Raw genomic sequence first — 12399 nt, forward strand, 5'->3', positions numbered from 1 at the left:
AGGAAGTACTTACTCCTTTTTTTAAACCAAGAAACTAAACATGGATTGACTGATTCTAAAAAAAAAGTTGAAATATTCTGTATTCAATTTGATTGGAGTCCGTTTCGATTTGGAAGGAGAATGGCCATTCATTGGAATGTAATTGTGCTATTGTATTCAGGGAATTTACCCGAGTGACTCATTTCTGGGCTCACATGACCATCTGGGAGGAAGTGAACTATCCAAGCCTGTGTTTCAGTCTTCAAAAGAAACAGATACACACAGTTGTCTTTAATTTTCGATTGGACACTTGATTTACGAAACATCTGCTTCCGATCATTCCACCTGACGTGTATGTAGGTACAGTATCCTGACACTCGATTTCAGTTTTTGATATTTTTAAAGTGATTAAAACTCAATAAATGTTATATATTGTTATAGATCATAAAACACAAAACGCAGTCCTGAGAAAGTGTCTCGGCCCGAAAGGTCGACTGTATAGTCCCCTCCATAGCTGCTGCCTGACCTGCTGAGTTCCTCCAGCAATTTTTTTTTGTGTGTTAGACTCTGGCTTTCCAGCATATGCAGCATCTCTTGTGTTTGTAGATAATAAAAAAATCGTTTTAAATTCCTCATCAGGAGATTTCCAATGTCTTTTTTTACAGCTGGAAAATTATATTGTTCCTAACAACATGTGACTTGTTCACAGGTAAGATTCACTGAAATCCTACAGAACCTCGGAACAGTAAAGCGACCGGGGAGATGAGAAAAGAAAGGAATTAAAGGCAGAGCGAAGGTAATGCATTCATTTTTAGAAATAATTTTTGCGCAATCCTTGAATTCAACCCAGATCCGTGACCAGACTGAGATTAGGCAACAAGATTAAGTAACCAATATAGCAATTCTCTTCTAGGCATTCAAATATATATATTTTTAAATATCTAATATGCTTGTGTTATTTCTGTTACATCGGATCCGAAGTAACACTTATTTCGTTCTCCTTTACACTAGAGTATTGAATAACGACAGTAAACAATCTTAAATTATTAGAGTTCACTTCGAATTGATTTCAAAGATACAAATGAACGAGATGCTGGGCAGAGGATCGCACAGTTGTATTGCATGCTTTTTTGATGAATGGAAGCCTCTGCACATCCACCAGTTGAACTGGGGAGGCGGTGTTTCTTTAACACCGGGGAGAACCCGGGAGAAGGGAGCCTCACCCCCAAATGACAGCCCGCAGCGTGAACTGTGGAGCCTCCAGTCAACCGAACTTGCCGGCGGTCCTCCCACCTCGGCCCCGCCTCCCCGTGGCTGCCAGCCGGCCGAGGGGTGGTTGATTGGGCACCTGGAGCCGCCAATCAAACACTGAGCTCGGTTGCGGGACGAGGTGGGGGTGCGGATATAACAATATATCGAGCGCGCATGTCCTGCGCTGCTGTGTGGACCGGCTTGGGAGGCAGCGAATTGTTGCCTGATATTTGAGGGGGCAAATTGATTGTTGCTCGGCGCTTGATCCGTGCCAGCGCAGGGCGAGAGGGATTACATCGGAGTATTTATTTTTGTGAGCAGGTATTTTTCCCCTGAAGCCCGTCCTACAAGTGAGAGAGAGAGAGAGTGTGTGTGTGTGTGTCTGAACGACTTCTCAACCCTCCTGTCTCTTCATCCGCTTTGGATCTATGGCGGCGCAGTTGGATACAATTTATGGACTTTCCGATGATGAAGTAAGTGCTATTTGTTTTTATTTCCCTCCTTCTACTGTTGATATTTCTGAATATAGCGTCAAACTGCTGCGGAGTTTACCCAGCGTGTGATGAAAGTCACCCGTGGAAACGCCAGCCTTGGTGCTGGGCTGACAGCCCGTGGACCTGTGCCTTTCTGCGACTTTAGCAGTTCTGAAACGCTGCCTTTTGTTGGGGAAATTAATGTAGCTTTAGGCTTCTCAGAATAATGTTGATTGTTGATACCACAGGCAGAAACAACGCATTATTCTAAAATTCCTATCATGGTTTGCCAAAAGTTCCGTGGGGAGTGCGGCATATGTCAGTGGTGGGGGTGAAGTTATGAACTCGATGGGGAAGTGCTATCTGTTTCTTTTATTGCCATTCTGTCTGTTGTCGTTTTGAGTGGATCTATCAGGTAAACGGTTTTCGTCTCGAATCCTTTCGAGGATACAATTAGTTTTGAGTGTCATTCCGAAGTGCTGTTTATATTAGTAGACAAAGACGAATGGACGAAACCTAATGTGAGCTAAATCGTTAGCGAAATAGCACGGTTCCCCCCCCCCCCCATTTTATGCTTTGAATCAATAGTTATCTAGTTCCGTCAGTCGAATTTTAGCAGGGCTATCGTTGTATTTTCACTTTAGATGATATTGGATCGACGGGTTTGAAATATTTACTCCATTCCATATCCGCACCGGCATTCGCACGGGGGTGGGGGGTGGGGGAGGAGAGAGAGAGAGAGAGATGCTAATTCTAGATCTTATTTAGAAGTGAACAATTGCGGTTGCATGCTGCTTTGTGGAAACACCAACCTTGAGTTAATTGTGTCACCAATAATTAGGACAGCCCTTGTGAGTAGAAACGCAACGTGTACAGCAGTTACTACTGAGCAATCATATCGCTTGTGTATGGTTTCACAGATTGTTTATGGCACGCACCAGCAGCACAAATAATGCATCGTGCAGCTATGAGGTGCAATATTTTTTAAAAGACAGTTTATAAATGTTGATATTTGATGCTGACTTGCTCTCAGTGGGAATTCGAGGGCTCAGAACTGAGACAGCTGGGGATATGTCAGTCAGTGAATGAACATAGGATTTGAGAGATATTGAAGAGCAGAGTTAGGAATGTGGAATTTCTGGAGGATTGTCAGGGTGCAGGGGAGGCCTTGTAAGGAGAAGAAGATAAATTTGAAATGAAAGCCAGCATGGATTCCAATAATTGTAATTCTTTGCTGTCTTGGCTAAAATTGAGTATAAACAGGATTGAATCTGGTACTTTGAATTTTGTGTTGCGATGCATGTTATGTAGTTACCAATAGGAGAATATTACTGATGGTGTTTTTAAAATCTGCATTGCAAAGGTTGCAGGTGACTGTATATGTCATGGGCCACCTTAGTGCCAGCTGAATTCAAATTCTGTCTTTTGAAGTAATAATAATAGTAGTAATTTATTTATAGAGCATTTTTCATACAGAGGATGTAATTCAGAGTGCTTTACAATGGGATAAACAGCAAATGTGAACATAAGATAATAAAGATAAATGTGAAAACAAAAGACAAAAAGATGTTAGTTAGAAGCAAGTTTAAGTAAATGGGGTTTGAGCTGGCATTTAAAAGGGTCAACAGAGTCCCATGTAGCTTTAGGTATTGAATTCCACAGTTTAAGAGCGTAGTTGGAAAAAAAAGCTGACCTGCCAATCATCTTTTGAGGGAGATTGTTTACATTGAAGAGACCGGTGGAGTAAGACCTGAGAGCTGAAGCAGGATTATAAAATGAAATGGATCCTGTGGTGTACTCTGGTCCCAGACCATCAAGAGCTTTAAAAACAAGTAATAGGACTTTTAAAATCAATTCTATAAGATACAGGAAGCCAGCGCAGTTTAGTTACCACTCACTTCAATGTTCAAGTGTTTACGGAAATGAAAGGGTGAATGTATGATCGCTTGATGACTCCAGACCTGTACTCACTAGAATTTAGAAGAATAGCGGGTTGGGGGGGGATTTCCTTGAAACCTACCAAATATTGAAAGGCCTCCATAGAATGGTCGTGGAGAGGACATTTCCAATGGTGAGATAATCTAGGATCACGGGGCACACCTTCATAACATAAGAATGTCCATTTAGAACCGAGATGAGGAATTTGCTTAGCCAGATGGTGGTGAATCTGTGGAATTCATTGCCACAGACGATTGTGGAGGACAAGGACAAGTCATTGGGTATATTTAAAGTGGAGGTTGATAGGTTCATGATTGGTAAGGGCATCAAAGGTTACAGGGCGAAGTCAGGAAAATTGGTTTGAGTAAATTGGTTGGATAATAAATTCAAATCAAATCAAATCAAAAAAACTTTATTGTCATTCTAACCGTGCATCAGCTCTGCAGGGCAGAATGAGACAGCGTTTCCCAGGAGCAGGGCAATCATAACATAACAAATGCAACACTAAGTAATAAACATAACAATAAATAGTAAAACACAACAGCCACATGTCATTTAAAATCAAGTTGTAAGTGTCCAGTGCAAGTTAAAAGTGTCCAGAGCAGAGTCAAGTGGAGCAGCTATTTAGCAGTCTGACTGCCTGTGGGAGGAAACTGCTTAGTAGCCTTGTGGTTTTAGTTTTGATGCTCCTGTAACGTTTGCCTGAAGGCAGAAGAACAAACAGTTCATGGAGAGGGTGTGAGGGGTCTTTAATGATGTGTCTTCTGGAGGCATCGACTCTGAAAGAGGTCTTGGACAGAAGGTAGGGAGACCCCAGTAACCTTCTCTGCTCCCCTAACCACCCTCTGCAAGGCTTTTTTGTCGACAGCACTGCAGCTGGAGTACCAGGTTGTGATACAAAAGGTCAGCACACTCTCAACCACTCCTCTGTAGAATGTAGTTAAGATGTTAGCAGGGAGTGATGCTTGTTTAAGCTTCCTCAGAAAGTGCAATCTCTGCTGGGCCCATTTCACAATCCCAGTGGTGTTCCTGGACCAGGTGAGATTGTCCGAGATCTGCACCCCAAGGAACTTGATGTTTTCCACTCTCTCCACTTTGGAGCCGCTGATGCTGAGGGGTGTGTGCTCAGGCTGAGACCGTCTGAAATCGACGATCATTTCCTTGGTTTTGGTGACATTAAGCATCAAATTGTCATCCCTGCACCAGCTCTCTAGGTGTTTGACCTCCTCCCTGTACATTGTTTCATCATCAAATTGGCCATGATCAAGTGTCAGAGCAGACTTGATGGGCTGAATGGCCTAATTATGCTTCTTTGTCTTATGGTGTTTAGGATAGTGGGAGGTAACATTGCGTCTTATTTTGTTTGGCCCAACTTCAGTAGTTGAGATGTTTATCTTTGTGGCATTGTGTTCTGCAAGGAAAAATGAAAATCCTTGTTTTATTTGCAATTTAACTTGTTCTGTATCTTACAATATTTAATTTATGCATTGTACTTTGTTTTATTTATGCCTAATTAATTGGTAGATTTAATTCTAATTTGTGTGTACCACTGTACTTCACACCCTGGTTCAGAGAAACATTTTCTCATTTAATGGTATATATGTATCTACAATAGTTAAATGATAATGAACTTGCCTTGACTTTACTTGGATTAGCTAATCTTTAAAATGCTTACTTAGTTGAGTTGTACATTTAAGGACAAGTATAGTACTGGGCAACTTTTAATGGTTACTCATCCTGAATTGCTTTGAGGGGTTCACAGGGTTCTTTGAATCGCTTTAGTGCTTGGATATTGCTGCTGTTACCAACGCTTATATGTTTAGGCATTCCACAAAGAATTTGAGAATCGGGTTTACTATGTCGTGAAATTTGTAAACTTAGTGCCAGCAATACAATACAGTACATGATAATATGGAAAACAAAATAAGTCAATTACAGTAAGTATACATATGTATATTAAATAGTTAAATTAAAAATAGTGCAAAAACAGAAATAATATTTTAAAAAAGTGAGGTAGTGAATTTTCCATCTGTCCAACGATCTCTTTGACACGCTACCATAGGATGTATTGTAGCATTAGGACAAGGACTGTTCGGATGGGAAACAGCTTCTTCCCCCAGGCCATGACTACTGAACTCTCTGCCATCACCCATCATATGTGAAGCACCAGTAGCTTTATACCGTTTAACTTTTTGACTTGTGTTCACATTATTATTTGTGAAGTTATTTTTGGTAATATTAATCTGTGTGTTGTTTGTGAGTTCCATGTACTGTAGATGGTCAAATCAGATAGTGCGGAGTAATAGCAAAATAACAAAGATCAGTTTCAAATTTCCTAAACAGAAAGAAGCCGGCTGACGGACTCCTCCTGGCGTTCCTTCCACAGCAAGCAGAACTTCCTAGTGGCCAACAGTTTTATTTCCAATCTACTTACCCATTCCAACACGTTAGTCCAAGGCCTCCTCTACTGCCAGGATGAGGTCGCTTTCAGATGAAAAGAGCAACACCTTGTATTCCATCTGGGTAACCTCCAACCTGATGGCATAAACATTGATTTCTCTAACTTCTGGTATTTTGCCCCTCCCCTTTCCCTTCTCTTCCATTTCCATCTCTTGCCTCATCTCTTCTCCTTATTTGCCTGTCACCAACCCTGGTAGCTGTACTTCCTCCCTTTCTCCCATGATCCACTCTCCTCCAATATCAGGGCCCTTCTTCTTCAGCCCTTTACCTTTTTTCTACCTATCACTTCTTAGCTTCTCACTTCATATTCTCTCCCCCCTCCCACCCACCTTCCCCTCACGGGTCTTCACCTATCACCTTATAGCTTGTACTCCTCTTCCCCCCCCCCCATCCACCACCTACCCCCTTCATTCCCAGTCCTGATAAAGGATTCTGCCTCAAAATGTCAATTGTTTATTCCTCTCCATAGACGTTGCCTGACATGCTGAGTTCCTTCAGCATTTTGTATGTGTAACTACTACTGTGCTAGCTGACCAAGATTGACTCCAGGTCCAGAATAAAAACATGATTTAAAAAAAAAATTCTCGTCCTCATTTTTGAATCCTTCAATTATCTTGCTCTTCAACTGCCAAGTTTCTCTGTTTTGTCCTTTCGGGCTCTCCTGAACATCTCTGAATTCGAGCTGTCCACCATTAGTGCCACGTCTTCAGCAACTAATGTTAAAGTTCAGAGTTGTATCTTAAACACCAGAGATTCTGCAGATGCTGGAAATCCAGAGCAACATGCACAAAACGCTGGAGGAACTCAGCAGGTCAGGCAGCATCTATGGAGGGAAGTGAGGAGTTGATGTTTCTGCGCAAGATCCTTCTCCAGGGCTGGAAGGAAGGATGAAGAGGCAGGAGTAAGAAGGAGGGATGGGAAGTGGTACAAGCTAGAAGGTGATAGGTGAGGGGGAAGGTGGGTGGGCGGGAGGGAGGGTGAAGTGAGAAGCTGGGAGGTAAAAGGGAAAAGGTAAAGGACAGAAAAAGAAGGGATCTGATTGAAGAGGTGTATGGACCATGGGAGAAAGGCAAGGAGGAGGGGGAGGGGCAACACAGGGAGGTGATGAGTCTTGACCCGAAATGGCGACTCTTTATTCCTTCACAAATTACAGCTTAAAATCTCTCTGCCTTTCCACCTCCTTTTGCCTTCAAGATTGCACATTATTGCCAATAATGTGTTTATTGGTCTGATTCTGGGTCAAATCTTGTTTAGTAAGCTTTTGTAAAGTAACACGGGATTTATTAAAGGAATACATATAAAGGAATGAAATACCTGGTCTTTTTTTTCTCAGTAGAAAAAGGACATTTTGACAAATGAGGAACCAAAATAGTTTGACTGTGGTTCATTATTGCCCTTCATATTAATGACGATCACACAGTTATATTACCAAGCACATCTTTCCCTCCCCCCCCACTGCTTTCCGCAGGGATTGCTCCCTACGCGACTCCCTTGGCCATTCACCCCCCCATCTCTTCCCACCGATCTCCCTCCTGGCACTTATCCTTGTAAGTGGAACAAGTGCTACACATGCCCTTACACTTCCTCCCTCACCACCATTCAGGGCCCCAGACAGTCCTTCCAGGTGAGGCGACACTTCACCTGTGAGTTGGCTGGTGTGATATACTGCGTCCGGTGCTCCTGGTGCGGCCTTCTATATATTGGCGAGACATAGGCTGACAGACCGTTTCGCTGAACACCTACACTCTGTCCGCCAGAGAAAGCAGGATCTCCCAGTGGCCACACATTTTAATTCCATGTCCCATCCCATTCTGATATGTCTATCCATGGCCTCCTCTACTGTAAAGATGAAGCCACACTCAGGTTGGAGGAACAACACCTCATAATCTGTCTGGGTAACCTCCAACCTGATGGCATGAACATTAACTTCTCGAACTTCCATTAATGCCCCTCCTCCCCTTCTTACCCCATCCCTTATTTATTTATTATTTTTTATTTTTTTCCTTTTTTTCCTCTCTCTCTCTTTTCTCCCTCTGTCCCTCTCACTATAACTCCTTGTTTGCTCTCCATCTTCCTCTGGGCTCCCCTCTCCCTTTCTTTCTCCCTAGGCCTCCCGTCCCGTGATCCTCTCCCATCTTCAGCCTTGTATCCCTTTTGCCAATCAACTTTCCAGCTCTTAGCTCCATGCCTTCCCCCTCCTGTCTTCTCCTAGCATTTCGGATCTCCCCCCTCCCCCTCCCACTTTCAAATCAATTACTCTCTCTTCTTTCAGTTGGTCTTGATGAAGGGTCTCGGCCCGAAATGTCGCCTGTACCTCTTTCTATGGATGCTGCCTGGCCTGCTACGTTCCACCAGCATTTTGTGTGTGTTGAAAGAGATTCCCTGTGATAGGTTTGCTTTTTATATAAGTAAAACTATATCTTGAGGAGAATTAACAGCACCTCACGCTTGTTCTACCTATGTTTACTGGACCATATAGTTGCTTGAAGTAGAATTCTATACCGAAGAACAGAATTAGGCTGTTCAGCCCGTTGTCTGCTCTGCCATTCTATCATGGCTGATTTACTATCCCTTTGAATCCCATTCTCCTGCCTTCTCCCCATAATCTTTGACACTCTTACTCATCAAAAACCTATCAACCTCTGCTTTAAATGTACCCGATGACTTGGCCTCCATGGCTGTTGGTGACAATGAATTCCACAGACTCAACAGCCTTTGGCTAACGAAATTCCTCCTTATCTCTGCTGTAAAGGGACATCCTTGTACTTTGAGGCTATGCACTCTGGTCCTAGGCTTCCCCACTGTAGGAAACATCTTCTTTCTGTCCATTCCGTATAGGCTTTTCAATACTTGACAGGATTCAACGAGAATCCCCACATTCCTCTGAAGCAAGGCGATATTTTTTATTGCCTAGTAACTGCTAGGTTTTTTGAAATAATTACAATTCGGTCTGTCACCTGTCACCATTTAACGAGAATTTATTTTAAATATTCAAGGCATCGTTTTTGCTATAGAAAAAGATCGGTTGTCTTTACTGAGCAATGCTCTACTGAAGCAGCAGTGTGGACTTTTCAGTTTTGAGTCACTGGTGAGAAAGCTTCAGCATACAGTATAATGATTCTTGCTGGGACAAGAATGTATGGGCAAAATTCAAAGTGCAATAAACAGATCAAGTGCACTGAAAGCATCAATGAAAAGCAAAGAAAAAAATGCCAGCCAAGCAAGGGTAAGTGCCTACAATTACCTGCGGTAAACCAGGAGGCAAGGTGATGTACACATGGATTATCGAGCCCAAAAAGGGCTAGTAGCATCAGAGGATTGTTTCTTTATGGACTATCAAACACTCCTCAGGGACTATCAAACACGAGAAAATCTGCGGATTCTGGAAATCCAAAGCAACACACACAAAATGCTGGAGGAACTCAGCAGGCCGGGACCCTTCATCAGGACCACAAGGTGATAGGTCAATTTGCAATTATTTCAGAAAATCTGGCAATTACTGAGCAATTTATTTAAAAAAAATATCACTCTGCTTCAGAGGAATGAGGGGGTGTTTCATCATGGGTCCTCCACTTCTGTTGGCAGCTCATTCCACACTCTCACCACACTTTGAGTGAAGAAGGAACATAGATAGAGTGGACAGCCAACCCTTTTTCCCCTCAGGGAAGCAATATAAGATGAGAGGGCATAATTTTAAAGTGATTGGAGGAAAATATAGGGGGGGGGGAATGTCAGAGGTAAGTTTTTTTTTACAGAGAGTGATAAGTGCATGGAACAGGGGTGACCGTAGAGGGAGATACATTAGTGACATTAAAGAAGCTCTTAGATAGTCACATGGATGAAAGAAAAACAGAGAGCTATGTGTCAGAGAAGGGTTAGACTGGTCTTATAGCAGGGGTTCCCAGCCTGAGGTTCACGGACCCCCTGGCTAATGGTAAGGCTTCATGGCATAAAAAAGGTTGGGAACTGCTGTCTTGGAGTATGTAAAATGGTTGCTGTCTGTTTTAAATGTTTGCCTAACATCAGGGGTAGGGGGAGATGCTCAGATCTATAGTGAAAAGAATAATAGGTTAGATCAGTATCTGGATTAATTTATGAAAGGAAAATCATGTTTAACTGATCTATTGGATTTCTTTTTAGATGTAGTGGTATCTGTAGTGTATTTGGATTTTCAGTAGAGTTTTGTTAGGGTCCCACACAGAAGGCTTGTCAATCAGGTTGGAGCCCACAGAATTGGTAATTACATACTGACATGCATTGAGAGCTGGTTACTAGACAAAAGCAAAGATTGGGTTAACCAGATCCTTCTCAGATCTCCTAGTGGGGTATCAAGGGGATCTGTGCTTGGGCCGTTATGTATAACCTACTCTCAGTGGGTTTGGGGGCAGGGATAGTGTGTAAAGAGCCTTCGGGGAGGTAAAATCAAGCTGAGAGAATTGGCAAGAAAATAGAATATAATGTGGAAAAATGTTAAGTCATCTGTCCACAAAGCAGAAAAGCAGAGTATTTTTAAATGATGAGATTTGGGAAATATTTAATGGTACCCTGCTGTCCTTTACACAGCTCGTTGGAAACGAGCACAAAAAGAACAGGAATAGGCCCTTAAGGCTGCTCTTCCATTATGTATGGGTCATGGACAATCTGCCACATGTCTTCTCCTTTTCTCTGCCAGTTCCCTAGAGGCCTCAATTCACTGATCTTTCAAAAAGGAAAAAAAATCTCTTTAAGCAATTCCAATGATTCTGTTTCCCACTAGGGTAGAGAATTCCAGATTCCCCACCCTCTGTGGGATGAATTTGCCAAGCTCATCACAGTTTTAGTCATGACATCTCAGTTATGAATGTAATAATGTCCCTTTGTTTGAGATTGTCCCTGAGTGAAAGCATCTTGATGTCTATCTTGTTGTGCTTCATTCTCCTGAACAAAGAATATGCTTGTTTCATCGTGGAAGCCAACCTCACTTCCAAGAGCTCTGTCTACACTTCTCGCCGCCTCAGTACTGCAGCCAGTAAAATGGGTGACGCGTCTCTACCAAAGGAGGGGTATGGTGCTCCTTCCCTCCACTAGCCTGCTGGTCACCCTTGGGCAAGGTGTAGCACCTGCATAGTCCCCCAGTCAGGGTCATGTGAAGCCGTAGGAGCAGGTGGTGGATGATCGTATGAGAGCTGGTGCATATCACAAGTTCTGGTTATGCGACCACTGACGCCAGGCAGACGATCTCTGAAAATTATTGATAGTGGCTGGGGTCACCCTTCTTGTAAGGGCACTGCCCAGAATAAGGCAATGGCAAGCTACTTCTGCAGAAATATTTGCTAAGGACAAACAGGGTCATGGACACATCACATAATGATGATAACTGAAGACCAGACATTCTTCCTTTTCCACGCTTTCATCAGGTTGAAGATGCAAAAGCCTGCAAACATCTACCACCAGGCTCATGGACAGCTTCTATCCCACTGCTATCAGACCCTTGCATCGATCTCTTGTACAATAAGTTGGACTCTTGACCTCATAATCTTCATTATGATCTTGCACTTTTATCATCTACCTGCACTGCATTTTTCCAATGGCTTTTACACTTTATTTTGCATTGTTATTGTTTTATCTTGTTCTATCTCAATGCACTGGGTAATGATTTGATCTGTATGAACAATATGCAGGACAAGCTTTTCACTGTATCTTGGTGCATGTGACAATAATGCACCAATACCAATGCTTTATCTACTCATGATAGGACAACTCTATCATCCCAGGATTTACCCTGATGTATCTCTTCTGCTGGTATATCCAAGTAAATGGACTAAAATTGCCCCCTGCATTCTCTCAATCCCTGCACAATTATAACAATACGTCTCTGTTTCTGACTTTCAGCCTTCTTGCAGTAATGGCCAATCTGCTGTTTGAAAAATCAGTCGACACTGGAAATCTAAAACACATTTTGCTGCTACAACCCTTGTCAGTTTGCCCTCATGTACGGTCACAAATCTGAAGTCTTAACTATTTTTATTTCTATAAATGCAGCCTCAGAATCACATTCAGGTTTGTTATCACTCTCTTCTTTGGCAAGAAATTTGTTGTTCTTGGAAGCACTACGGTACAAAGACAAAATCTGCAGATGCTGGAAATCCAAGCAACACACACGAAATGTTGGAAGAACATAGTAGGTCAGGCGGCATCTATGGAAAAGAGTACATTCGACGTTTCAGGCCGAGACCCTTCAGCATGAGTCCTGCTGAGGGATCGCAGCACAAAACATTGACTACATATGCTGTTGCGGAGTTCAAGTCAAAGTTCAAAG

The 12399-nt window shown here is 42.6% G+C and overlaps 1 protein-coding gene across 5 annotated transcripts in view; it reads left to right on the plus strand.

The window, feature by feature from the left end:
- Window positions 1-214: 214 nt before the first annotated feature.
- Window positions 215-12399, plus strand: part of nedd4l (NEDD4 like E3 ubiquitin protein ligase) — a 466571-nt gene continuing 454386 nt past the window's right edge. For 3 of the 5 annotated variants that reach the window (XM_063042682.1, XM_063042686.1, XM_063042690.1), the window contains exons 1-3: window positions 215-335; window positions 689-775; window positions 1552-1703. In XM_063042682.1, the coding sequence (XP_062898752.1) occupies window positions 1659-1703 (45 nt within the window). In that variant the 5' untranslated portion in view covers window positions 215-335; window positions 689-775; window positions 1552-1658. Of the gene's footprint in view, window positions 340-688; window positions 776-1551; window positions 1704-12399 lie in introns of all 5 variants that reach the window. The other 2 variants (XM_063042683.1, XM_063042684.1) reach the window with 2 other exon arrangements.

The sequence above is a fragment of the Mobula hypostoma genome, chromosome 3 (genome assembly GCF_963921235.1).
Source record: "Mobula hypostoma chromosome 3, sMobHyp1.1, whole genome shotgun sequence".
Classification (NCBI taxonomy): domain Eukaryota; kingdom Metazoa; phylum Chordata; class Chondrichthyes; order Myliobatiformes; family Myliobatidae; genus Mobula; species Mobula hypostoma.